This window comes from Delphinapterus leucas, chromosome 13 (genome assembly GCF_059928025.1).
Source record: "Delphinapterus leucas isolate spDelLeu-1000000601 "Yukka" chromosome 13, BTC_Dleu_Yukka2, whole genome shotgun sequence".
NCBI lineage: Eukaryota > Metazoa > Chordata > Mammalia > Artiodactyla > Monodontidae > Delphinapterus > Delphinapterus leucas.
The window spans coordinates 85182029-85207232 of record NC_143141.1 but is presented as its reverse complement, the minus strand read 5'-3'; the positions used below and the strand labels follow the sequence as shown (position 1 = coordinate 85207232).

The window sequence follows — 25204 nt, the reverse complement described above, 5'->3', positions numbered from 1 at the left end:
AAGATAACGAAACTAATTTTTGAAACTCCGTGCGGCACCACTGATGCAAGCACATTCTCCACGGAGAAAAGCTACATCTGAGCAGCGGTGTCCTGATGCTCAGAGGATGCCTGGCTTTCTGGGGAAGACGAACGGGTTAGAAAGTCCACTAGCCACTGCTGGAGCTGCTTGGGTACTTGTGACCGGGCGACTCCTGCCCAGCCGCGCGCGCAGTCAGCCTGTGGAGGCGCCGGGACCCTCCCTCCCCGGTCCGGTGCTCTACCTCCCCAGCCCCGGGCCGCGGTTGGATAATGCACTTTGTTTACCTCGCCCGGGCCGAGTCATCCAACTGGGAGGCAAGCGTCCGCGCCCGGGGCCGGGAGCTGCAATGGCAGTGGCAGCCGGCCGCGGGCGCGGGAAGCCGCCCCGGGACTGGCAGAGGCGAGGCTGATTGATGGGCACCCGGCTCAATGAGGGCGGCCCGGGCGGGGGAGGGGCGGGGCCTGCTCTGGGCTGAGCCAGTCGCCGGTGCCGCTGGGGGGGGCGGAGGCGCCGTAGAAATGTGTCGGTGACATTGAATGGGGAGACTGAGCGCGAGCTAGGCGCGCGCGCGCACACACGCGCACACACGGCCCCGCTCGCTCCGAGATCCCCGGCCACGTAAGTAACTATTAATACCGCCTCGCAGAGAGATGCGGGCGTGCTGAGCTCGGGGATTGGCCTCGGGCACCGTCGGCCGTCCCCTTCAATTTTAAGTACACATTCCTCTTACCTCCGGTTGGGGGAAGAACAAAATAAAAGAAGAAGAAAAGCCGTCAATTTTCTCCAAAACAAACCCCGCCAGGCAATTTGGGTTGAGGGTAAGGGGAGACGGAGTGGTTGCAAATTATTCCAAGGCGAGATCCAGTTACCGAACGAGAAAGGAACAGCGCGGGTTGACTGGGCTGGGGGTGCATCCCCTTCCAGGGCCGGGAGGACCCCCGGAAGCTCGGAGACCATTGATCTACCCTTGTCCCTGCCCGCACTTCTCGCTTTATTCGGAGGACGATCTGGAGCGCGAGGGAGCGGCGACAGCATGAGCCGGTGCTGACCTCCGCCCGGCGGGCCAAGCCCTGGGCTTTGCCGTGGTACCTGTGCCCGGACCACAACTCTGTGCCCAGCTTTTGCAATCTTTTGTTGGCAGCGCTGACCGCTCTAAGTTAAATGCTCCCTTGCTATTTTTTTTGTCTGTTTGTTTAAATTTTGGAGAGCTCTTGCGGTCTTGGAAAAGCCTCAGACGCCATCTACAGTTAAAACGTAGGTAACTACCCTCTCCGGCACCCCCCCTTCCACGCCCCCCACCCTTTCCACCAAAAAAGGGGGTGCAGCGCGGATTCTGTCTGCGGTGCGGCGCGAGCCGGTACCCGTGCTTATTTCCTTTTTCTTTTTGTTTGGTTTCTAACGCGCTGAGACCAAGCAGCGGCCGTGCGCTCCCCGAAGATTGCACAAACTACAGCCGGGCTCCTCCGCCCCGTCTGCGGTTCGGAAGCCTGCGTGGGGATCGCTTCGGGAGACCCGGCGCTGCAGCTCCCCACCTTAGCAACCTGGTTACTCGTCTAGATCCACTCTGGAAGAAGAGAAAGAGAGAGAGAAACTAAAAGTGCGAAGATTCTGCAAATCGCTGGCGGCTTTGGGGTAACAAAAGGACCCGAGTTGCTGCCGACCGAGGACCCCCGGGAGCCGGGCTCGGAGCAGACAAGGTGCCCGGCGGCGCCCATTTGGGGGCTTCTAACTCTTTCTCCACGTAGCCCCCTTCCCGCCCCCTCCCCTCTCGTTCCCTTTTAAAATCCGTGGCACCGAGGCGCCTGCAGACGCACTCGCCAGCGACTCGTCTCTCCAGCGGGTTTTTTTGTTTGTCGAGTGCGATCCCCACACTCATGAACATACACAGGTCTACCCCCATCACAATAGCAAGATATGGGAGATCGCGGAACAAAACCCAGGATTTCGAAGAGTTGTCGTCTATAAGGTCCGCCGAACCCAGCCAGAGTTTCAGCCCGAACCTTGGCTCCCCGAGCCCGCCTGAGACTCCGAACTTGTCGCATTGCGTTTCTTGCATCGGGAAATACTTATTGTTAGAACCTCTGGAGGGAGACCACGTTTTTCGTGCCGTGCATCTGCACAGTGGAGAGGAGCTGGTGTGCAAGGTAAAAAGCCCGGGGTTTGCTTTTGCTTTTTTTTTTTTGTCTTTTAAGAAGATCCCCCCCGGCCTTTTGGAGGGGGCCGGAGGGGGCGGAAGGTTGCCGAGCCCTGCAGTCCGGGGGGGGAGGGAGATTCGCGGGATAATTATCCGTGGTCTCGTTAAATGGGGTTATGTATTTATTTGTTCCTGTTCGACTAGTTGCGAAGTTTTTAGAGCGTTGCGGGCAATGCGGCGGACTGCGGCGGGGGCGTTTTGGGGAGAGCCCGCGGCGGGGAGGGCGGCGGGACTGCGCGGGGGCCACGGCCACGCGTGCTCCCAAGGGCTCGTGGAGCTCCTCCGCGCGACGCCGGGTCCCGCTGCCCGGGGATTGCTCCCTGGGTCCAGCCCCCTCCCCTTTCCAACACCCAGGAGGGAATCCCCCGCTAATTTTAAGGCGCTGATGACTTGGTTCCTTTCGCAGCCATTGTTCTCAGCAGCGTGCAGGTGTTGAACCTTTGTTCCGTAGGTGCCCCTTCAAAGAGACACACAAAGGTGTCCCCTCTGGCTGAGCCCAGGGGCCCAGCGCGGGGAAGGAATTCACAAAGAGCTTGCTTCTGCCAGGAGCCTTGAAAGGAGGGTTGGGGGTGGAAATCAAAGCCGCCAGCGCACCTTTGGGTGCAGGAAATTGTGAATCCTTTGGGTCTTTTCCTCTTGTCTCCGTTCCTTCTCGTCTCCAGCTCTCCGAGCCGGAGCCCCCTCGACCCTGCTACTCCACCCCTCAGCACACACCGTTGCCTGTATGGTTTAGAGGCCAGCATTTGGAGCCTCGGGGATTCACAGTGCTAATGCAGAGATGGGCACTTTCCTTTCCTTTTCGTCTTTGACCCTGAACTGGTTGGCGTCTGTGTTCAGTGTGTCTGTGTGTCTTTGTGTGCGCCCACAGGGCTCCAGACAAGGGGATGAGCCGGAGACTAGTTGCAAAAAAAACAAACAAAAAATGAAGACGGTAGAGCAGGCTACCCAGGAATTGGACATAGATCAAGAATTCACTGTTGCTTAATTTTAGATTGGCTCACTGTTGTTTTTTGGGGGGAGGGAGGTAAGGAGGTAGTAAGGAGTGGAGACCCCTGAGGTCTTTGAAATGGGCACTCGGCACAGCTGTGCTGCAAATAATGTATCACACTTTTACCATCAACCACAGGCTGCTTTGTGAACTTGCTTTCTTTCATAGGGGACTGGAGTATTTCATTGTGAAACATGGGTTTTGTGAAGGGTCTCCAGTCTGTTTTGCAATTGCTCAGTTCAGACCGCTGGGGAAAATCAGAGACTCTTTAAATATTTCTCTCTGCTTGTACTGAGCATTTGGTATTTTGCACCTTCTCCAAGCTATTGAGACTCAGAGCAGCTATTCCCGGTTAACCAAAATTCAGTAGGCTATTCAGAGCTGGATTGAATTCTCAGAAGACCTACAACGTTGTACAATGGGGTAGTCATCCTTTGAAATGAATGAATTCCACAGAGCTGCCACTCTCGTATGAAATATGCACAATCACCCAGCAGTGAGTGTTTTCACTCCTTTTGCTAAACTTCGGTAGAGCATTTTAATATTTTTCAAAGGCTGGAGACGCGTTTAAGTCAAGGGACTCTGCCGCCAAATTCTGCAGAAGCATCTTGCCCGCTATTTCTTTGTTTAAAGGCAGAGGTGACTCTGGCTCCTGCTGTTTCTTTCTCCCTTCAGATTTTTCAAGACATATTTCACTTTGGGCTGACCTTATAGTGTCATTCGTAGACTTGCTCTCTGGCCTGAAACTGTACTTAATCGGCTGGTTCAGTTCTTGCAAAGACTGAATCAGCCCCTCACCAATTACTGTGCGGCTGCAAGTGGATTTAAGTGCAGTATCATTGTTCTGCTTGACAGAGGTCATCCCTTTAAGACACAGCAGCTTCTGTTTGCCTGCCTTTTTACCAGAGGTGATGTGGGTGACTTCTTATGCAAGCATAGTTGTATATAACCTAGGAAGCTCCAAGTGGTTTTATAAGGCTTCTATGAACTACTCTCACGTATGCACCTTGGACTCTTGGCTTACTGCAAGGCTCACTGAAATCTACACACTGAATTCCAGTTCCTTTTGACATCTTAGAATATAGAGTTCGTTTCTCCTAGCTCTGTGTTGACCCAAGAAAAAAAGTCTTTGCAAAAACAGATCCAATGTAAAATGCCACTTACAGAGAACTCTATAGAATTCTGTAGGACATAATTTGGGAGAGAGAGACTGGAGGGTCATTTAACCAAAATAATCATGCCTGTTTATTGTCTCCCTGTGCCTACTTTAAGCTAGGCAGACGAAGGAATGGGACTTTAGGGGGTTCTTAGCTTACTGTTTTCATGGAAATGCTTGTAGCTACTGTGCAGATTGACATAATTACTATCTTGACAAAACGGGCACTTTTTTTTTTGCAAAAACTGTGAATGATGGCCTAATCTCTGCCTTATCTGAACTGTCACATTATATAACTAAGGCTCCAAATTAAACATTTAAAAGAAGCTGGCAACCAGGCTTATGGCTTGATTTTACACTTGAAGGTGATGGTTTAAATACCAATCCAAGCCCATAAATGCCTGTTATAGCTACTAATAAAAGTTTGGTTCCTACCCATTTGGGAAAACATAAGTGCTTGCTTTATTTTTCATACTCTGTCCACCATCTTGGAATTTAATTTAGTCTGTTCTACAAAGGGTATGGCTGCATTTTGAAGCTGCCATGAATTGTTTGATTTTTTTTTTAATTTTAATGTCCATCCAGTTTTTCAGCAGCAGGACAGGATAATAGACTAAAGGTACTGAGCAAAAAAAAAAAAAAAAAAAAAAAACTCCTTTTATTTTTTAAAACTGCAGCTCGAAGCAGGAAGTATGTTATAAATAATCATAACTCCATGAGTACTGGTGACACAGCCTGAAGCCTGGCTCTTCAGATCCCAGCATCCTCCTTATATAACACAGTGTTTACATTAGCCACTGCAAAGCCTTTATTGCTCTCCGGGAAATTTTTGAGGCTTTCCTGGGTTTCTGCTGCCTGCAGTCTGGGTGTTAAAGTTGACTCAAGCATTTCAGATTCCTAATTGAACGGACCTCTGAGGTCACCGCTCGCAGGTCATCATTTGACAGTATCAGGGTGTGATTTGTGGTCTCTGGAGACACTGAAGTATCCATTCTTAAATTCTAGGTTATAGTGGCAGCAGCTGTGCCACTTTCCTGAGATGCCTTATTATGGTTCATTCACAACGTTACTTTGCTTCCTCGCCGGGGTTCGCACCAGCCCTCCCGAGGTTCTTAGGAGGCCGGTTTGACTCACAGATTTTTGGGTTTTGTTTTTTGCAGCTAAGAGAGACTTAACTCATGGATTCTTAAGTAGCAGCCTGTGTCCCTGGCTGGGTTTTGGAAAGCCCGTGAATCCCCTTAAGATAAATCCAGTATTATACATGCTTTTGAGTGGTCATTGTCAGCTAAGAGGGGACAGAGCTCTTATCAGATTCTCAGGTGGGATCTGGACCCAAAAAAGGTCAACCATGTTCTAAATCAATGTCTTCGGCTTCTGAAGAGGAGGGAGGCCCAGTGATTCTGAGTGCTTTATCCACCTCGTGCAGGTTATCGGTGGCCAAGCCAGGATTAGATTCTCAAATTTGATTATTTCTAGGCCAGCGTTTCCCACACACACTGCAAAATGATGATCAAGGAGAGTATGTTCTAACTAATGAAAAAGAAATTTAAGAAGCTAAGCGATGGTGAACCGATAACATTCAGTGCATTGTAAGAGCAATCCTGGCCTCCCATGCTTCCTAGCAAGGGACCGTCGAGCCTGCACCTCACTTCTGCTGCACCAGATAGACTCAGCATACTCACATTCCCAGGCGGGCAGGAAAGCCACATTCCAAACCCAGAGATTTGTATCCCTGATTTAGTGGAGCTCTTGAAGTGAATGAAGGCGTTTTCTTGTAACCTCAGAAAAATCTCTGTAGTGTTAATTCCTCTTAGATCTGTCTCCAAAAGGTACTGAGGATGGATTTTCTTTCTAAATAACCCCACAATGAGGTGGCATTTCACAGGCTTATTCTGATTCATAGAAAATCATTGCATAACTGATTCATTGAGCTAGATATCTGTGGAGGGAAGAGAGAAAGGAGCGTGTCTGCTTTCTTAATAAGAAGGATTGCGTCCTTTCCTGGCTCTGCCACTGGGGGCTTGATTTGACTTGTTATCTGAGCCTCAATTTCCACATCTGCGAAATGAAGGTATTGAATTAGGTAACCTTCAGTCTACGCATTTAACCTATTAATTGCTGTTATGTTGTATACTGCTATACAACCCAATTATGCAGCACAAAATACGTTGTATACAGTTGCTGTAGCTGTGTAGTGTCGGTGTACTTTTTTTTGAAGGTAAATAAGGTGTTATCTGTGCAGCTTGGGATGGGTCACTTTCAAATTTTGCCTTAATTTTTCTATAAACACAGGGGATTGGGATAGAGAGAAAAAAATCATAAACTTATTTGTGATTTGTTTTGCGTCATTGTGTATACCGTTTGTGTAATACAGTACACAACTTGTGATACACAACTTGTGTATTGTATTACATCTGGCTGAGCATTCTGACCTTCGTTTTCTCATATAATCCTCCCGACACGGTGAGTCAATCACTTGCCCTTTTGCACATGAGGACTCGGAGGCTCAGAGAGGTCAAGCGAGTTATTCAATGCCACACAGCTGGTAGGCAAGGCCAGTGTGGTCTGGGTCCAAGTTTGGCCCACGTCTATGGGAGGCATCCACATTCTGTGGCTCGGTGGTACAGGATTTGGTTGTACTCTGACTCTTGGTCTTTTTGTTCATCCTGCCGTAGGTGTTTGATATCAGCAGCTACCAGGAGTCCCTGGCCCCCTGCTTTTGCCTGTCTGCCCACAGCAACATCAACCAAATCACCGAAATCATCCTGGGGGAGACGAAAGCTTATGTGTTCTTTGAGCGCAGCTATGGGGACATGCATTCCTTCGTTCGCACCTGCAAGAAGCTGAAGGAGGAGGAAGCGGCCAGGCTGTTCTACCAGATCGCCTCAGCGGTGGCCCACTGCCACGACGGGGGGCTGGTGCTGCGCGACCTCAAGCTGCGGAAATTTATCTTTAAGGACGAAGAAAGGTGAGTCTCGTTCCTGTCCAGGCCCGTGTACTATAGCAGGCTGCTCAGAGAGGTTGGAGTGGACGTTGTGTTTTGCTGCCTGCCGTCCAGGAGAGGAGGAGGGAGCGTGGAAAGACAAAGGGAGGCGGGTATCGCAGTGTTTGAAGTGCCCTTAGAAAGCAAATTGCCGCTCCTCTAAGAGATGTTATCAGATGTTCACAAGTGCCAGATTATTCTGTGACCCAGTAGTTATTTTTGTCTTGGTGTCTTGAACTCTGAAGGTGGCTGCCAGCCTGTGTGGCATTTTCAGTGTGAATAAGGCAAGATTTTGAAAAGCTTGCCTTCGGAAAGCTCCACGTCTGGGATCAGTTGTTTTGTCATTCATTCGTCACTCATTCAACAGGTATTTCCTAAGTCTGTTCCTCAGTATGAATTACAAGTCTCAGTACTGTGACTATCAAGTTGCATTAGCTAGTCAATGACCTATAAAGGAAATGTTACAGACCCTACATACACTTATGTACTGGGTCAGATGGGAACGGAGGGCTGGGATGTCAGTTCTAACTAGGAATTGGAGAGTCAAGAAAGTTTTTATAGGAGAGGTGATTTTGAAAGATGAATATATTGTAGGCAATGTGGGAAGGACCAATGTTGCAGGTGAGGAACCTGCCTGTGCACATGCCTGGCAATGTGAAGGTCTCGGTTATTTTAGGAGACGGCCGGACAGGATGCTAGGCATCTGGGCTTCATTCATGGTTCTTCCATTAACTCATTACATTCTATTTAGCAGATCCCACTGGGGCCCTGCTTTCTCCTCCAGCTGACTTTGATTGTAAAAACTCAAGTTACTTTTTTTCTTTTTAATAATATGCTTTTTTAGAGGAGTGGAAGCAGCTAATTTATGTCCATTGCTGACTATTCCAAGGATTATTCCAGGGGCTCTGCATACATGATGTCATGGAATTCTCCGGACTGCCTTGGGCATCCTCAGCTCCCGTTAGCAGTGTTTAGTGAAGTGAAGTTTCCATTGTCACAAAGCTGTTAAGGACCATCTGAATACAAGGCTAGTGCACATCATTCATTCATTCACTCAGCGAACATTTCGGGGCTACCTTTTATCCGTCTGGAATAGATTTACTATCAGACCTTTCCATCTTCCATTTAGCTGGCCATCGATCCCAGTGGCCTGTGGTGTATTTAGATGATTGCTTGTAGAAGTCTCATGGCATCCAAATGAGAGAGACCACGTGGTGTGTGCTTTGGTTTTTCCATCTTCATGGTTTGAGCTAATCGGGCAGTAAATGTCTGGGAAGCATTTGGGGATTAGCACAGGTCAAAGGGCCTGTGGTTACTTAACCCAAATGGAATAATTTCATGAACTTTTATAATCCAGCTGAGTATACAAAGTGCAGAGGGCCCCTGGATTTCCTGGACCCACAGAAGTTGATTATTGTTCCATATTTTTACCCATAAAGGAGTATCATAGGAATCCGTGGTGGCCAATATCCCGGTCTCTGACAGTGGATGGCATTTACCTTTATTAACAAACTAAAGAAGGTCGGGGGCACTATTTGAAAATCTAGAGTGTGGGGCGATGGTTACTTTTCTTTCAGCTCAGGTGTGTCTGCCCTTGGAGCCTGCAGACCCAGGTTCTTATCCTGTTTTTGCCTTTACTCCACTCTGTGACCTTATATTGGTCCCTTCCCCTTGGCCTCAAGTTCCTCATCCTTTTATTGTCCTGGCTCAGTTCTACTGGCTCTAAGGTCTTCCCGAGTTCCAACACTCAGGCGTGTGCTGCTTTGAATATTCTCACATGGAAAGATAAATATACATCTGACCCCAGCAGAATACTGACAGAGAGGTATCCTCTTTGCCCTTCAGTGTTCCACCATCCTTGAAGATCTAATAACTCTAACTACAAAAATAAGAGGTAATATTTGGTGATCTCTATAAGCTCCTACCATAAGGTTATCATTTAACACACTTAATTCTCTCTGCAAATTGGAGAGGTGAGTATTAACATGTCCATTGGGTAGATGAGGGCTCCGAAGTGTAGCATGGTAAAGTCTCAAAGTTACAGACATGAAAGAGCAGAAATAAGGACATATTATCTCTGTTAAGTCAGCTCTCAAGAAATTCATTTGGCCGCCACCAGGAGTCAGGACAATCAATGCTCTCTCTCGTGGGGATCTGCATTTTTAAACATCATCTTTGATTCTGTCTCTTTAGAGAGGAATTTCAGGCATCAGCAAGGACATGGGGTGGGTGACGCATCCAGGCTTAGCACAGCCGTGGTAGACACAGATTTGTGAAGTGAGTCAGAGTAGGCTGGATGTTCCCAGGTCACAGGACATGGGAGCAGAAGCAGACGCTAGAGGTTCCATGCTTCAGCCCTTTTGTTTTGCCACCAAGAAGCAGAGCCCCAGAGGTGAGGGTGCTCACCCCAGAGCCCACAGCCGTCTGGAAGCAGATAAGGGCTGAGTCCGACCTCACATTTGCTGGTGCAGGGACTCTCCCCCAGGCCTGCTTGTCCTTTATGGGAAGACGTGTAAGACTGCCGATCAGTGCATTGTGGCAAAGCCAGGGTCTTTGATGTCGCAGGGGCTGGAGAAGAAATACCCATGCGTAAGACGCTTCCAACACGAGAACTGTGGGGCTCTGATGCTCAGTCTGGAGTTATGTTTGACTTATGCAGAAGAGCAGACCCTTTCTAGAAAGAACTAGAAAGAGGCATCTCATGTGAATGTGAAACCAGGACACCACTGGAGCAGGCGTGTCAAAGCTCAATCCTTTTTAACTCCAAAGAGCATTTTCCTTCTGAAAAAGACAACCTAAGTGACAGGCAGGAAGCTGGTCTTCATCTGTTTGCAGCATGTCTGAGCACCTGAGCCCGAGCAGCCCGGCCTCCCGAAGGACCATCGGGGGGGAAGGAGAACTCCCCATGCCACAGGCGAGGCACCTGGGCCGCACAGGAGCTAGGTGACCTTGCTCAAGGTCTCACAACCAGTCCGATGATGGAGCTAGCCTAGAAATCCTATCTTTTCCTTCCAGAGCTCTTTTTCTGCCCCGAACCATTCTGAGGTACCAACGAACTTGCGGTGCTGAACACGACATGTATCTCTGTCTGGGCAGCTCTGAGAAGGTTGCTGCTTTCCTTTTCAAGGACATTCTAAATGTTTTCATCAGTAGCTGACAGGACCTTTTTAATTTTCACCCAACCATCAACTTTTTGTAAAAGATGAATAATGCTTAGTGGCCTTCTTTCATCTTCTTTGGTTTTTAACCTCTCGACTTGGGACTGTGAGACGGGTTTTGTCACTCAGCATATTCTAGTTCCCAGGGGCCACCGAGTTTCATGGTAGAGTCTCTTTGTTGGTCTGCACGGTGGCTGTGTGGCAACCTCGCCTGTATTTCCTGAGAAGAACAGGACTCAGGGGCCCTGGGATCTCTTGGGGGCCATGTTGCTGGCAGCCTTCACTTTTGGTCCTAATCAAGAGGACCTAATCCATAGGTATTTCAATAGGACTAAAGCTTCTTCCTCTCTTGACAGCATCGAAGAGTTAGAAACAATGGGTTGAATTTGAAAGACTTTTGAAAAGTTAGGCGACGGCGTCTGTGTCTGTTCTCTGATCCTTAATGCATTGGTCCTATGATGGGGGGCGGGGCATAGAAGAGACATTAGGAAGCACTGCTTTATTAAACTTCAAATCACCAGACACTTCTTTTGCACTCTATTTTTTTTTAATTTATTTATTTATTTATTTATTTTTGGCTGCGTTGGGTCTTTGTTGCTGCGTGCGGGCTTTCTCTAGTTGCGGTGAGCGGGGGCTACTCTTCGTTGCGGTGCGCGGGCTTCTCATTGCTGTGGCTTCTCTTGGTGCAGAGCACAGGCTCTAGGCGCACAGGCTTCAGCAGTGTGGCACGCGGGCTCAGTAGTTGTGGCTTGCAGGCTCAGTAGTTGTGGCTCGAGGGCTCTAGAGCTCAGGCTCAGTAGTTGTGGCGCACAGGCTTAGTTGCTCCACGGCATGTGGGATCTTCCTGGACCAGGGCTCGAACCCATGTCCCCTGCATTGGCAGGCGGATTCTTAACCACTGTGCCACCAGGGAAGCCCCTCTTTTGCATCTGTCTTCTCTCTCTCAAGGATGTGCTTCTTGTTCCTTGATGATCTTGAAAGTGATAGAAGGTGAAAGCATTACGTAGTGATATTGACTGTGCCCCACGTGGTTCAGAAAGAGACCTGCCTCTGGGCTGACTTCTTATGCACAGATTTTCCATTCTGAACCATCTGTAACTCTTGAGTCCATGGCCATCCATGGGAACATTCTTAATGGCACTGTCATCACCGCAAGTCCAGTTTCCCACAAGTGGCTTTGCAGACATCATATACAAATGACACCCAATGTTCTATTAACCCTGACGCTAGGGTGCCTTCTGCTTCTGTGTTGAATCAGCAGCACCTCAGATTCTTCTGCTCCTGTTTTATTTGTTTATTTTTATTTTATTTATTGTTTTATTTGAGCTAGATTCAAATTCTGGCTCTACCACTTATTAGCTACCTGATTAAGTCATTTCATGCTTCTGAGCTGTGCTTTCTTTCCTCAAAGCAGAAATAATAATTGCATCTCTGTAGGGTGGTTGTGAGAGTTCAGTGAGATGATTCTGTGACTCACAGGGCAGGGCAGGCACTTACTAATCAACAACTGCTCCTAGAGTCATTGATAAAATGGTACCGTTATGGGGGAGCAGTTCCCAGAGAATGGAGAATGCAGTAACCATTTCCATGAAGGTGGAGCCCTTGTGACGGAAGGGTTCAGATTTAAGCCACTTCCTCCTCTTTCTTTTCTTTAATTATAATCACTGGATCCGTATTATGAGGGCGCCTGACAGGTCAAGTACATGTGGTGTGGAACCTGATGCTCATAAGGGCTAGAAGGTTGACGAGATGTACCAAAGGCAAGGTGGACAGAAACACAGGCAGGGAGCGAGGGATCCTGCCCCAACAGGCCTGGACCGGCCACTGTGCTTCTGCCCCTGTGCTGCTGCCTCTCCTCCCTGCCGAGATGCTTCTGCAGGGCAGAGCCTCAGTCATTTTGTTTGTGTTTTGAGGAAGTTAAACCCCTATCTTGGTTGAACTCGCCCTGGACACACCCTTGGCATCCCCAGTTCCTGTCGTAAAATCTGAGATGGTCTGTGTGTGTAGGAGGGGCCCCCTGTTGGTTGGGGCCCTGAACCTGAGGAAGAGCAGTGCTCAAATTCCCAGAGGGTGTGCCGGCGTCCTCCCGCCCCTCTCGCCCTGCTCTGGGATTAGAGGGATCTGCTTGGTCAGTCTGCTCCTTGAGGCCCATGGTTCAATCCCAGCCTCTAAGGGACAAGGCCAGTTATGCCCGTGGAAAGTGAGTTGCTGTCTGGATTCCAATCTCTCCTCTTGCACTTATTCATCACCTTAACTTTGACAAGTTACTTCACCTCTTCTGCCCCATTGCCTCGTCATAACGAGAGGACTTTGCTCCTGAAATTAAGTGAATTAACAGCAGTGAACCTGATGCTGGGTGCACAGCTGGCCGTCAGCACGAGATCCCTCTGCTGTCCTTGGCCTCTTCTGCACGTGCTGTCTGGCCCTCTGGGTGACACGGGGCCAGTCTGCTGACTCAGGACGTAAAGAGCCCTTTAAGCTGGTGCATCCTGGGGCTGCAGCGGGGCCACCTGAAGAAAGCTCCAGGGGCAGGGCTTGTGCCTACAGCAGTCCCCGTTTGCCAGCTGGATTTCTCCTTCCCTTGCCACCCCTCACCCCAGCTCCCTGCCCCCAACCACAGTTCAGTGTTGACATTTCTTTGCCCAGAAATACCCCATGTGAAGGAGAAGACGGCTTCTGTACATGTTTCTTCTTTGGTTTGGAGATCATTATCTCTTGACGTCACGGGTCTCATTTCCTCTGCTTTGTGGAAGCCGATCAGTGCTGTGCCTGCCACAGGGGACTCTTCGGAGGAACCCAGCGGCCTGGGGTTTTCGGTAGAACAAAAGCCCTCTGCCCAGGCGCCAGAGGACCTGCACCTCCCTGCAGGGTGAAGGCCTCTTCCCTCCCACACCAACCCAGGTCAGTGCTCTCTTTCCCAGGTGTTAGTATCTATATGGGTCCTCCCTTTAGATCTTCCAGGTTTTTCTCACCTCTCTTGGGGCTCAGTATCTAACAAAGTACAGAGGGCAGGCACTGGATCCCTGGAGACCAGACTCTGCTTTCTTTCATTAATAGTGATTTATGTTAAGTTGTAGGCTCACTGGATTTTAGGGAAACACCTTGCCTTTTTGCTTTGAAGGAGCCAGAACTCCTGGAATTCTCTTCTTCATGTTGACCACTTTGATGTACATCAGGCCCATCCTTAGGGAAAGCTCCTCTCCCCAGATCCTTTTTCTCAGGATGTGTTGGTGACACCCTCCGGTAGCGCCCACACTTGCCTCCGTCATAGCGTGTCTCCCGCTCTGTTGTTATTGTCTGTGTGCATCTCCAGACTGTCCTCATCTCCTGCTGGCCTGGGAGCTCCTCGGGGTCAGAGGCTGTCTCATGCTCACCGTTCCGGAACGTGGTGGGCACTGAATGACTGAAAATGCCTTTTACTGAGTAGGAGCCTCTCAGGTTGGATTCTAATGACAGAGTGAGGGGGGCAGGGAATGTACTGATCTAATGGTCGTCTCGGTCATGGCCCAGCTGGGAGCCCAGAATGACTAAAACTTAGGATCTCCCACGTAGACACCGTTTTTCAAGAGAACTGTTTACAGAGCTCCACATCAAGTAACAAATCATTCCCATTTTGATTTAATGATTTATGCAAAAGCGACATTTATCTAAGATACCATTATCCATGTCTGCAGTGGGTGTCATTTTATTTACGAAGGGCTTCAGGTCACAGTTAGAGGGGAGGGCTTCCTCAAGGTTCTGTGCTTAGAAATACGCTAAATAGTGGAAAGCCCAGCAGGATTTCTGGCTGGGCTCTTTACTATTGGGGCTTAATAAATTAGCTCATGGGCTCGACTGGGACCCCCTCAGGCAAATGGAGCAGAGGGCACAGCAGTGAGATTTTTGATTCCTGCACTTGACCATTTGACCTTGGCCTGCCTTCTCTGACATGGGTTGGAGATAATAAACTTAGGGTATCCAGCACAGAGCCTGGTGCACTGCAGGGACTTAAAAAGATACCTGTCAAGAATTCAATCCCAAATCTGTCACACTGAAGTTTAAGCTAATACTTGAGATTAATAAAAACAGCACTAAATTAAAAAAAAAAAAAAGATACCTGTCATGACTGCTGTCCGTCGTCCTCTACGGCTGTGAGCCTCATACCCCAGCAACCTGTAGATTCATTTATTTGTTCAACAGATATTTATGGAGCACGTGGTATATGCCTGGCACTATTCTAGGTGCTGGAGATACCGCAGTGCCGAATGAGACAGAAGCCCCGCTCTCACGGGACTTACATGTTAGTGAAATAATATCTAGGGTCCACCATGTACCAGGCCCTGTTCTAACCACAACACTGAAATGAATTTCATCTGAATTAATTACTATACTTAAGTTAAGCCATTTAAACCCAATAAGTGAGTTCTGCTATGGTTATCACCATTTTACAGATGAGGAAATTGAGGCTCAGGGTCGTACAGCCAGTCAGCACAGACCTGGGGTTGTACCCACGAGACCTGGCTCCCAAGGTTAGGCCCTCAAATGCCACGTTAGCTGCAGAAATAGATACCACGTAAAATACACCCTTGTGCTCAACCCGTAGAAGGAATTTTCGTACGCAGTTAGGCGACAAGTGAACAGCACGAGGACCTGGCCGGCTGGAGTCTAAGTAAAGCTCAGGACTTGGTTTTCTCTGAGCAGTCTTGGCAGACATAGACTCGGCCACCAGTTAACTAACCCCACGGGCAGTCCTAATACGTCCTGTTGTTCCACTTTGCGGAGTGGGTTTGGTTTCCTCTGCAGAGCTATAAGCTGTGGTCCATTTATTATTTGGACCCTCATGCCTAGCACAGGACTTAGCATTATAAGTGCTGGTGAATGTATGACATTTGACTCAATGGGGGGATGAATAGCCCCATATACCCTGGAGGCCTAAATATTATAAGAAAAAATCCCCTAAACATACTGCTGGAAGAAGACAGTGGATGGAAACACATTTTAAACGTCCTTTACCCAGCCCTCGTGGGAGTTTCTCTAAACCATGCACAGAATCCAGTCTATTTGAAATTTCTTTGGATTCTAGACATTGCAGTTCTTGAGCAGTCACGCCAAGATGCCCTGAGCTCTAGACAGCAGGTTAGAGCTGGGGGCATCTCACAGACACGAGAATCACACTATCTTGCAAACGTTCATTGAGCACCTGTTATGCACTACTTGCTGTGCTAGGTATTGGGGATACAAGACTCAATACCAGAGTCCTCCCCTAATGGAAGACACAGTGCAATGGTTATTTTTAACACCATGTCAGAGAGGAAGGGTGTGCGTTAGAGAGCTGTCTGCGAGCAGGAAGAGGATATTCCAACAATGGAGTGGGGTGTAGAGAAGGATTATGTCAGGGAGGAGATGGGCTCCTTCACAGGGCTGTTCCGAGTGATGGAGGAGGGAAGGGGAGGGGTCCCGAAAGTGCCAGGAGTAGGTGGGGAGGGACTGCTGGGGAAGGGTACTCTGGGGCGGGGTGGGGGCAGAGATGAGGCTGAAGAGGTCTAGGGCCTTGGCTTCATGCCTGGGACCTTGAACTTGATCTGAAATTCAGGAGGAGCCATTGAAGTTGTTTTCTAGTCAGGGCTGGGCGGGGTCACGTTGTGATTCCAGAAGTGTGTGTGGAGGATGGACTGTGGATGGGCATCCCCTTCAGGATGCTGAACCAGGACTCAGGCAGTGGGGGGGGAGGGGGAGGGGGATTTAAATCCAGCCCTTTTATCTTTGCAGCTAAAGAAATCAGGAGGGGAAGGTCCTTCCCCAAAGTCCTATAACATGTTAGTTACACGACCGAGAGCAGAACCCGGTTTTCTGACTCCCTGAACTTGTTCCGTCTCTGCTCAGGCCACCTGGGGAAGCCCCAGTTTAGGACCCTGCCAAGGGAAGCATCCCCGTCCGGCCCAGTGTGTGGACCAGCCGCTCACAGCACTGCTGGGGGTGGCGGGGCTGGAGGGACTGGCCTGAGCCCTGCCCTCACCCCACCAGTGGGGCATGGATAGGAATGTTATGGGCCCCAAATCAACCGAAACAGCACCTCAGGATGTGCCTGCCTCTTCCTGGAAGAAACTGGCCTGGTGGCCCCTTTGGGCAGCGCTGTCCAGCGTGGAGCAGGGATGATTGCCTGGGAAGCTTTCCTGAGAGGCTCAGTCGACTGATCTGGGGTCGGGGGAACCTCGGGGACCCAGGTCTCAATGCAGGGGAGCGAGCGGTGGATGGAGTATCATGAGTCCGAGCCGCGTCTCCTCCCTTGGATGTCCTGGCCGTTCCTATGACGACGGCAGGCAGGCTGCATGGGGAGGGGGTCGGGGTATGGCTTCCCCAATCCCACCACGGCCCTAATGAGTCGGACGCGAACATGCGTCTGCATGCCAGCTACACAGGCTTTTACATCCTGGCTGGGCGGCCGGTGCCGTGGAAACACCTGGGTGCTTGAGTCCGCTTGGGTTTCTCCTCCCAACTGTGCTGTTTCCCAGCAAGTGACTTCATCTTTCCAAGCTGCAGATTTCTCTGAATCAAAGCGGTGCAGGAACCACCACGTCCCAGATTGTGGGGTGGTGTTGTAGGGCAGTCAGAGGATATACTGCCTTCTAGAACTTACCAGCCCTCCCTAGGTCCCCCTCCCCTTAGACTTCTCCCCCTCCCCACCTCCACCCCCGAGTGGTTCCCTTACTGGCTTACCTGCTGCTCTCTTGCTAATTTGTGAGCAGCTTGATCTAAGTGCTAGGTCTGTTCAGTGAATCTCCGGGAGCTGGCGCATCGGTGGCTCTCAGAGGTGACTGCTGGAAAGATCTATACACACAAGAAACAGAGGCTCAAGGGAGTAGTGATTTATTGGGCAGTTTAGCGACCTGGGGAGTCCCAGTGGTGGCTGCCAGGCTAGCAAAATGCAGCCCATGGTGCTCAGAGGTCTTCCTTGAGCCCCCCAGCAGTAGCCCCAGCTGGGACCCTTCGGCAGCCAAGGGTGGCTTTGCAGTAGCGGCTGTGGCGGACTGCGGCTGACCTTTCTCCCTCGACCCTTTGCCTGCTTGGACCCACCCCACGGAACGGCCTTCAGGGACTTCCGGACTTCCTGCCCAGGCCAAGCCCACTTGGTCTGGCTGAACTCCCAGCCTGGCCCCTCCCTGGCTGACCCTGTCCTGATCTCTTCCTGCTGAGAGCCCAGGATGGGTTTTGAGGTTTAAAAGCAAAGGATGATTTGCTTGTGTGTATACCTTTTTTCTATTTTGGATAGAAGCACTGAACATGGAAATCCAGGCTCTGTCACTCACTTTCCAGGTGGCCTTGGACAAGTCACATCTGCTTTCTGTACCCCAGTTTCTTCATCTAGTGAACGGGCAGGTCCAGCTACCACCATCCACCTCATAAATTATAGCACTTAGATCATGTATGTGATGGTTTTGTAGGTGCTCTGGTGCTGAATAAACCCGGGGCCATGTTTGTCTCCATAAACCCAGGGTCTCCCTTAAGAAGTTTCTCTGTCTTGGACACCAAGTAAATCTGTGATGTTGGTGCCAGCGTGTCTTTTGGAGAGGACACTGGCATTAGAATCCTCCTGACGTGGATTAGAGCTCAGTTCTTTCAGTTACTCTATGTATGACCTAAAACATTTCATTCTCTGTGCCTCACTTTCCTTATTTTTTAGGAAGTGGCACATATAATATTTGCCTTTCAGTTTTGTCATGAGAAATAAGATAATGTAGACTGAAAAAAATCCCAGCATTTTATAGATGTTTAATTCGTGGTTTCCTGTTGTTGTTACTACAATTATTATATCAATATCAGGATGTTATAGAGGAAGGGTTGCAGTCCCTATAGCTTAAGAGTTAAAGGAAAGGTAAAATCGGGAAATCTGAAGCTAGAAGAGCTCTTTTCAAGCCATGTACCATTGGTTCTCATTTTACAGAAGGGAAACTGAGGCTGAGGTCGATTTCGTGACCCACAGGGAGCCACTCAAGCCTCTGCTGAGAGTGGGCAGGACATCAGGTCGGGGCTTTCAAGGCGGGTGCGGATGCTCTGTGCAGGTGGGGAGTGGAACTGCATCCTGCTGGTTCTGGCTTCCTCACCTGGCTCAGGATCCGAGAACAGGAGGCCTGGCACTGGGCTGGGCCTGCGCCTGGGACACAGGCGGCCCCCGTGTAAGCCTTGTTCATTCAGAGGTTGAAAGCAAAGCAGGCTGTTCCCCGCCTGTGCCAGGGACAGGTTGCAGAATGCACGCAGGGATGCAGCTTGCAGGCCAAATCAACCCTGCCTGGGGCTCATGGCTCAGGGCTGTCTCCTCCAAGAAGCTGCAGGAGATAACCACTGTCATTTACAGCTCTTTGGCCACACAAATCTCCACCATCCTCCCTTGTCACTTTCAGGAGTCTCTATTCTTCACGTAGCATCTCTGGTCTCATCACCTCCATGAAGCCCATCCTGATTACCTTAGTCAGTACTGAATAATGTGAGCAGGAGTGAGCTGGGCACATATTTGGGGGAAGAACATTCTAAGCAAGGGGAAAAAAAAAAAACAAAAAAAACAAGTGCAAAGGGCCCAGGAAGGTACCGGGGCACAGAATTCATGTCCATTTCAATCTTCCTGAGGCTCGTACATCTGTCTTCCCCTCTAGGCTTTGGGGCTGAAGGTAGGTTCCTTATCGTAATAAGAAGGTTAGTTAGTTTCCACCACTTTTTGCCGACTTACTATGCTATGCTCCTTGATAGATGCTGTACTTGCATTGTTTCATTTAATCTTCACAAAAACCGAGATGATGGGCGTGACTTGTCCTGTCTGTGTCTCCCGTGACTAGTTTATTTGAATGACTAGGGCCATCTGATGCTCCCGTTGATTTTTATGAAAATCGATTTCTCTGCCTGGAAATTCCTAATTCCCAGACTGATCAGGAGCCCTCAGAAGCTGGAAGACTGTTCATTCATTTCCTCCCACTCCGGCGGGCGCAGGCGCTCCGCCGGGCACTCCCTGCAACACTCCTGAGAGGAGAGGGCGACCCCCCCCCCCGCCATCCCCGGGGGTAAGCTGAGCCCCAGAGACCTTCTGAAGGGCCCTGCAGTTGTGTGGCACGTCTGTGGGGACCGGAACTGGAACTCCAGCCGGGCTCGGGCCCGCGACCTATGGGCACCCCGGAAGGTCCTTATTTAAAGACGTAATCCAGGCTTCTTGCCTCGACCCTTGCCTGGGAGTGATGTAAACAAGTTCAGGATGTTCCCAGAGAGGCAAGGTCAGAAGAATGCCTGGGGCGCCGCATTTCCTCCCCGTCCTTTTCTAGGCTTCTCTCAGCCCACCCCGGGGGGGACGCCTGCACGCCTGCGCAGAAGAAGCCGGCTCCCTGACCCTGGGGCGCATGCGTGCTGCGCCTCGTGAGGGGGCGGCTTCGCATCCCCGCCAGCCTGGGTTGCGTTCCTCCGCCCGGAGCTGCGGCGGCGCGGGTCTGACATCAGCTCCCCGCCGGGAGAAAGGCGAGCGCTCAGCCGCTAATTAGTCTTCCCCACAAATGAGCTGACCTATCCTCTCTATTAGACTCGGTGTCCCAGTAAAGGAATAATAATTCTTGCCTTGAAAGTTGATTTTATACATCTTAAAAAAGAAAATATATGTAGATACCTACTCATGCTTAAATGCAGAGACGGTGTTTGATATCTGGCACTTACTAATTGTCAGAGGCAGCATTTGAACCCGGGCCTCTGACCTCAAGACTTGGAACTGGCCTGGCTTCTGTGTGGCTGTGTCGCTACCGGCCGCACCGAACGCCCTGTGACCACAGATCCGGATGCTCCCAGCCGGAGGCTCGGCCTCTGAAGGGAGGAGGAGGCAGGGGCCGACGGATCAGCTTAGGGGCAGCGGAGGTCAGCGGCGCATGGAGTGCTTTTTGATTAATTTTTTTACCGCCCTCAGATTCCTTAGGTATTTGCATAGCTCCTGAGTACTCGTCTTGAGTTTGGGGAGGAAGAGAGGTGAACTCGGGGAGGGGGTTAATTGACAAGAGGGAGACCTTAACCGTTTTCGAAGGCCCTTGTCCATGATCTGGAGGGGGATTCCGGAAGATTGGTGAGGATGAAAGTGGGGTCCCTGCTGCCCATGGGAGGGAGGGGGTGGGGTTAACGGGGTGAAGGAGAAAGTCGGAATCTAGGGGTGTGACCCGGAAGGAGATAAGAATGTAGAAAGGGCTTTAGAAATCGGCTTATAGCGAAGAGCTTGAGGTGGGGAAGCCCGTCCCCTGAAAGGTCCTGGACGCCACATCTCCCTCCTGCCCTCACCCTGCCAGGCACCTGAGGTGTTGTAATTTACAAAGCCCGCCCCCCGTAGAGCCTTCACCTGGCCTCCACTTAGTCCTGGGAAGGTGTAACTCCTTTACCCGGAGCAGGGGCCGTTGTTCCTTTCAAGGTGAGCGCCCGGGCGCTCCCGGGGCTCAGCAGCGTGACTGTCCCTTTTACTCTTTGATCGAGGGATTGAGTGTCTACTGTGTGCCGGCTACTAGTCTAGGGGCCGGAGATACCGCAGGGAACACAGGTGGTTTTCTCCACGTTCAAAGTGACCTTAGCCACCTGCCCGGGAGCCCCTGGAGGTGGGGAATGAGGTGAGGACCCTGAAGCGACCACTGGCATCATAATACAGAGTATCAATGCAGAACCGTGGACGTGTAAGTGCGTAGTATTCCCGGCGGTGATGAGGGGATGCGGGATTCTGGGATGGGGCGCTACTTTGTATAGAAGGGTCAGGCAAGGTCTCTTTAATCAAGTGCATTTATTTGACCAGAGACCTGAAAACACTGAGCGGTGCATGTATCTGGAAGAAGAGCATTCCGGGCAGGGGCCTGGGTGGGGTGGGGAGGACCGTGTGCAGAGGCCCCAGGAAGGACTGGGCTTGGTCGGCGTATGTGAGGACCGGTGCAGGGTCTGGAAGGGGGGGGGGGTGGGGGGGCGTGTGGGTGAAGATGGTCGTCCCCGCTTGGACGAGCTGAGACAGCGGCGGAGGGTTTCGGCGGACACACCTGGCTCCAAACACGAATCTTCTGGTTCCAAGTCTCATTCCACCGGACGATAGCCCCTCGTCACACAGATGCGACGGCTTATTATTGTTATTTGCCCTGCAATAATTCTTCCCATAGCTGCTCTGCTGCCAACACGGTGAACCTGGAGGTGAGGGAGCCTGGCTGGTCCCAAAGCTGGGCAGGAGCTGCTGCTGGTGAGGGGGGGACGGGGAAGCTGCAGAGAGAACCCACTGCGGCCTGTGGTTTGCGGCCCTTCCCCTCTGCCCTGTGGGTTTCACTGACTCACCTCCAATTTCTGAACATCTGGTGAGGCTGGTGTGAGTCAGCTCCACCTGCCACCTTAGATTAGAAAAAGGAAAAGGAAGAAGAGATTTGTTTCTAATCCACTCAATTCCAGATTAGCACATCTAGACCCTTCCTATTTTTACAGATCATCACTAAAGGGGGAGGAGAAGGGCATGTGCACTCCAGATTATAATAGAATATGGGTGAGCAGATAAAGAAGTTGTGTTGCTATATATGACAGAAGCCCAGAATGTTAAAACTGGCAGAGACTTTAAGACTGTCTTGTCCAGATGGATGCACGACTGTGTGCATGTACTTAATGCCACTGAACTGTACACTTAAAAATGGTTAAAATGGTAAATTGTATCTTATGTATATTGTACCACAATAAAAAAATAAAATTAAAAAAAAAAAAGAAGACTGCCTTGTTCAGTACTCTGCTTTAAGGCTGAGAACACAGAGGTTTAATGACTCACCCACAGCCACACAGCAGATAAGAGACGTAGTATGGCCTGGAATCTGCTCTCCTACCTCCTAGCCCAGCACCTTTTCCAGTGACCACAACTGTTTCTTGCTCATTGATGGAAATTAGGACCAGGAAGTAGTCACCCTTTGGTCTTGGAAACTCCTGTAATCCAAACATAGGATCTTAGAATCAGCCCAGGGTTTCATCAGACCTTTTGCTCTAGAGAGCTCCGAGCAGTTCTCCTTGGAATAACTTGAGCCTCGCCTCCCTTCAGTGGCTCTTAGGGGAGCTGTGGTGACTGCCTGGAAAGGCTAAGACCTGCAGTTGGAGAAAGAAAGAGAAGTAACAGTGGATGGACCTGAGTCACGGGCTCTGATTTAGGAATAAGGCCTTATTGTGGTTTCTCCGAGCAGTTTCCTACTCTCGGCTCATCTGAGCCTCCTGACACCTCAGGGCAGCAGGGTAGATGCTTTGATGGGCCCTTTTGAGATGAAGGAACCAACTGATAGGAATGATACTGACCTTGTAGGACCTCGTTGGCACTATCCATGCGGTCCCAACCCCCTAACTCTAGCCCCTCTTCCCCGTCCCATGTCCCCTTCGTGGCAGACCATCATCAGTGTGAGGGAATGGGATTAATTGAGTTTACAGGGACTTGGCAGTGGAGGTGTTCTGGCCAGGAGAGTGAGAGGAGGGTGTCAGTTTTAAGCACTGAAAGGTTAATAATGCCTAACTTTCCACTCAGAGAACAGCAGGGCAGGGACACAGGAATTCTTGGGAGGCCCCTGGGCTAAGGAAGGGATGCTAGGCTAGGAGCTTGGGGGCACTGAACACATACTTATTTTGTACTCGGTGATGATATCAAGTCCTTCTGCATAAAGGTGAGAGGTCGGTTCCAGGGACTCAGAGTTTAATGCAGGATTTCTCCACCTCCGTTCTTCCCCATCGTACCCAGGAGAGTCCTGCATCCATCAGCGAGCTCAGTGGTCCTTAACTGGTGGGGGAAAGATTCACACACACACCCATGTACCCATGTGAGACAGAATCACATATGTGCTGGTGCAAGTGGACTATCTAACCTGAGTCACATATGTACCAGGTCAAGGACCAGACCCTAGGAGTGTGATGGGCAGGACAGGAGGCAACTTCAACAGGAAATCTTGGAAAGAAGATGAGGATGCTGGCTTTGGAAGGACTAGGTAATGGGATGCACTCCTGACTGAATGTTCCCTGGCTCTGCCTGTGTCCTAAGAGAGGCAGCTCGGTGCAGTGGAAGGAGCATTCAGGTTGACTTAGGAATATGTGAGGTCAAGTTTTCTCTATTTCCCAACTAGAAGGCTCTGGGCAAGTTACTCAAACTCTCTGAGCTTCCATGTTCTTTTCTGTAAAATGGGGTAATAAAATCCTTTACGTCCGAGTAAAGGGCTGTTGCGAAGCCAAAATGCCGTTGAGTGAAAAGTCCTGCTCCTATGTTGCATCGTGTTCGCCATAAGTTTGCCAGAAGCTGTGGACAGAGCTTCTGTGAGCTTCCCAGCTGGTTGGATCTGAGTTCAAATCTTGTGTCTCCCCATCATGACCCAGGTGTGACTTTGAGAGTATGACTTAATCTTTTTCTTCCTCGTCACTAAGATGGGGCGATAATAGTGCTGTTCGTGGTTTGTTTACTTGCTGAAGGTTGCAGTCCCCCAGTAGATCATAAGTTTCACGCAGAGTCTTTGCCTCCTGGGTCCCCAGCCCTGGAGTAGGGTCTGGCACGTAGAAGGTGCTCATTAGGTAACGTTTGGCTGGGCCAATGAATGAATGGTCATCGGAAACATGAGCTGTAATGATGGGATTCGTGGGTCTCAGAGCACCCTTATGAGCTCATGTTTTCCCTCCTCTCTTGCAGGACTCGGGTCAAGCTGGAAAGCCTGGAAGATGCCTACATTCTGCGGGGAGATGATGACTCCCTCTCCGACAAGCACGGCTGCCCAGCGTACGTCAGTCCAGAGATCCTGAACACCAGTGGCAGCTACTCGGGCAGGGCAGCTGATGTTTGGAGCCTGGGAGTGATGCTCTACACCATGTTGGTTGGGCGGTACCCTTTCCATGACATTGAGCCCAGCTCCCTCTTCAGCAAGATCCGGCGTGGCCAGTTCAACATTCCAGAGACTCTGTCGCCCAAGGCCAAGTGCCTCATCCGAAGCATCCTGCGGCGGGAGCCCTCAGAGCGGCTGACCTCGCAGGAAATTCTGGACCATCCTTGGTTTTCTACAGATTTTAGCGTCTCGAATTCAGGATATGGTGCTAAGGAAGTGTCTGATCAGCTGGTGCCGGATGTCAACATGGAAGAGAACTTGGACCCTTTCTTTAACTGAGCTCACGCCCCACAGTGACTTAGCAGGTACCAGGAGCAAGAGAGGGCAGTGGAGAGGACTTCTTCCAGGGAACACGTATCGCCTGGTTTGGTAGCAAGAAAGACGCTGACACTCACAGGCTTCTTGGTTCAAAGAAGGAAAACCGTCAAGGAGCTGACTGAACATGTAGCATGGGGACCAGAGATGCGGGATGGGGGCGGCCTCTGGGGTCCTGTCGGATGGGCGGGAGCCCCCAGGGGCTTCTCTTGCCTAATGGAGCCCCCCCGGAGACTACCCCTGTCAGTTAGGCTGCTTCCGCCTACCCCACTTTCCATTTTGTTCCAAAATAATTGCAGATCCTGATAGAATCAGAACTCTCTGCCTCAAACATACATCTTGGCATCGCACTGTTAGCATTTAACGTCTTGTCATGATTCAGGGAAGGTACCATTGGCCAAGGGTTTTTTTTTTTTTTTTTCATTTTTAAACAAGCCAACCACCTATCTGATAATTCACGGGGTTCGTTTAAAAAAAATTCGGTGCACACAGACTGACATGAAACCTGGGTGCTAAAACTAAAAGAAAATAAAAATCCATTTTGTGTCTTTTAA

At 50.3% G+C, this 25204-nt stretch overlaps 1 protein-coding gene and 1 long non-coding RNA gene across 2 annotated transcripts in view; one reads left to right on the top strand and one right to left on the bottom strand.

Moving 5' to 3' along the window:
* The window catches only part of LOC111164476 (uncharacterized), a 36966-nt gene extending 36603 nt beyond the window's left edge, over positions 1-363 (bottom strand). The window contains exon 1 of the long non-coding RNA XR_002642088.2: positions 306-363. This is a non-coding gene — a long non-coding RNA (uncharacterized LOC111164476). The remainder of the gene's footprint in view (positions 1-305) is intronic.
* Positions 364-517: 154 nt separating this feature from the next.
* On the top strand, positions 518-25204 carry TRIB2 (tribbles pseudokinase 2). The gene is made up of 3 exons (XM_022554147.3): positions 518-2165; positions 7035-7327; positions 24146-25204. Exons 1-3 carry the CDS (start codon positions 1896-1898, stop codon positions 24612-24614), a joined length of 1032 nt encoding a protein of 343 aa, XP_022409855.1. The 5' UTR covers positions 518-1895; the 3' UTR covers positions 24615-25204.

What these genes read in the sequence shown, in the direction of transcription:
- TRIB2 (XM_022554147.3), top strand. Translation starts at nt 1,896, where the DNA reads ATGAACATACACAGGTCTACCCCCATCACAATAGCAAGATATGGGAGA. An exon ending in GAGAGGAGCTGGTGTGCAAG is followed by an intron (nt 2,166 to 7,034) that starts GTAAAAAGCCCG and finishes ATCCTGCCGTAG; the next exon opens with GTGTTTGATATCAGCAGCTA. An exon ending in ATCTTTAAGGACGAAGAAAG is followed by an intron (nt 7,328 to 24,145) that starts GTGAGTCTCGTT and finishes CCTCTCTTGCAG; the next exon opens with GACTCGGGTCAAGCTGGAAA.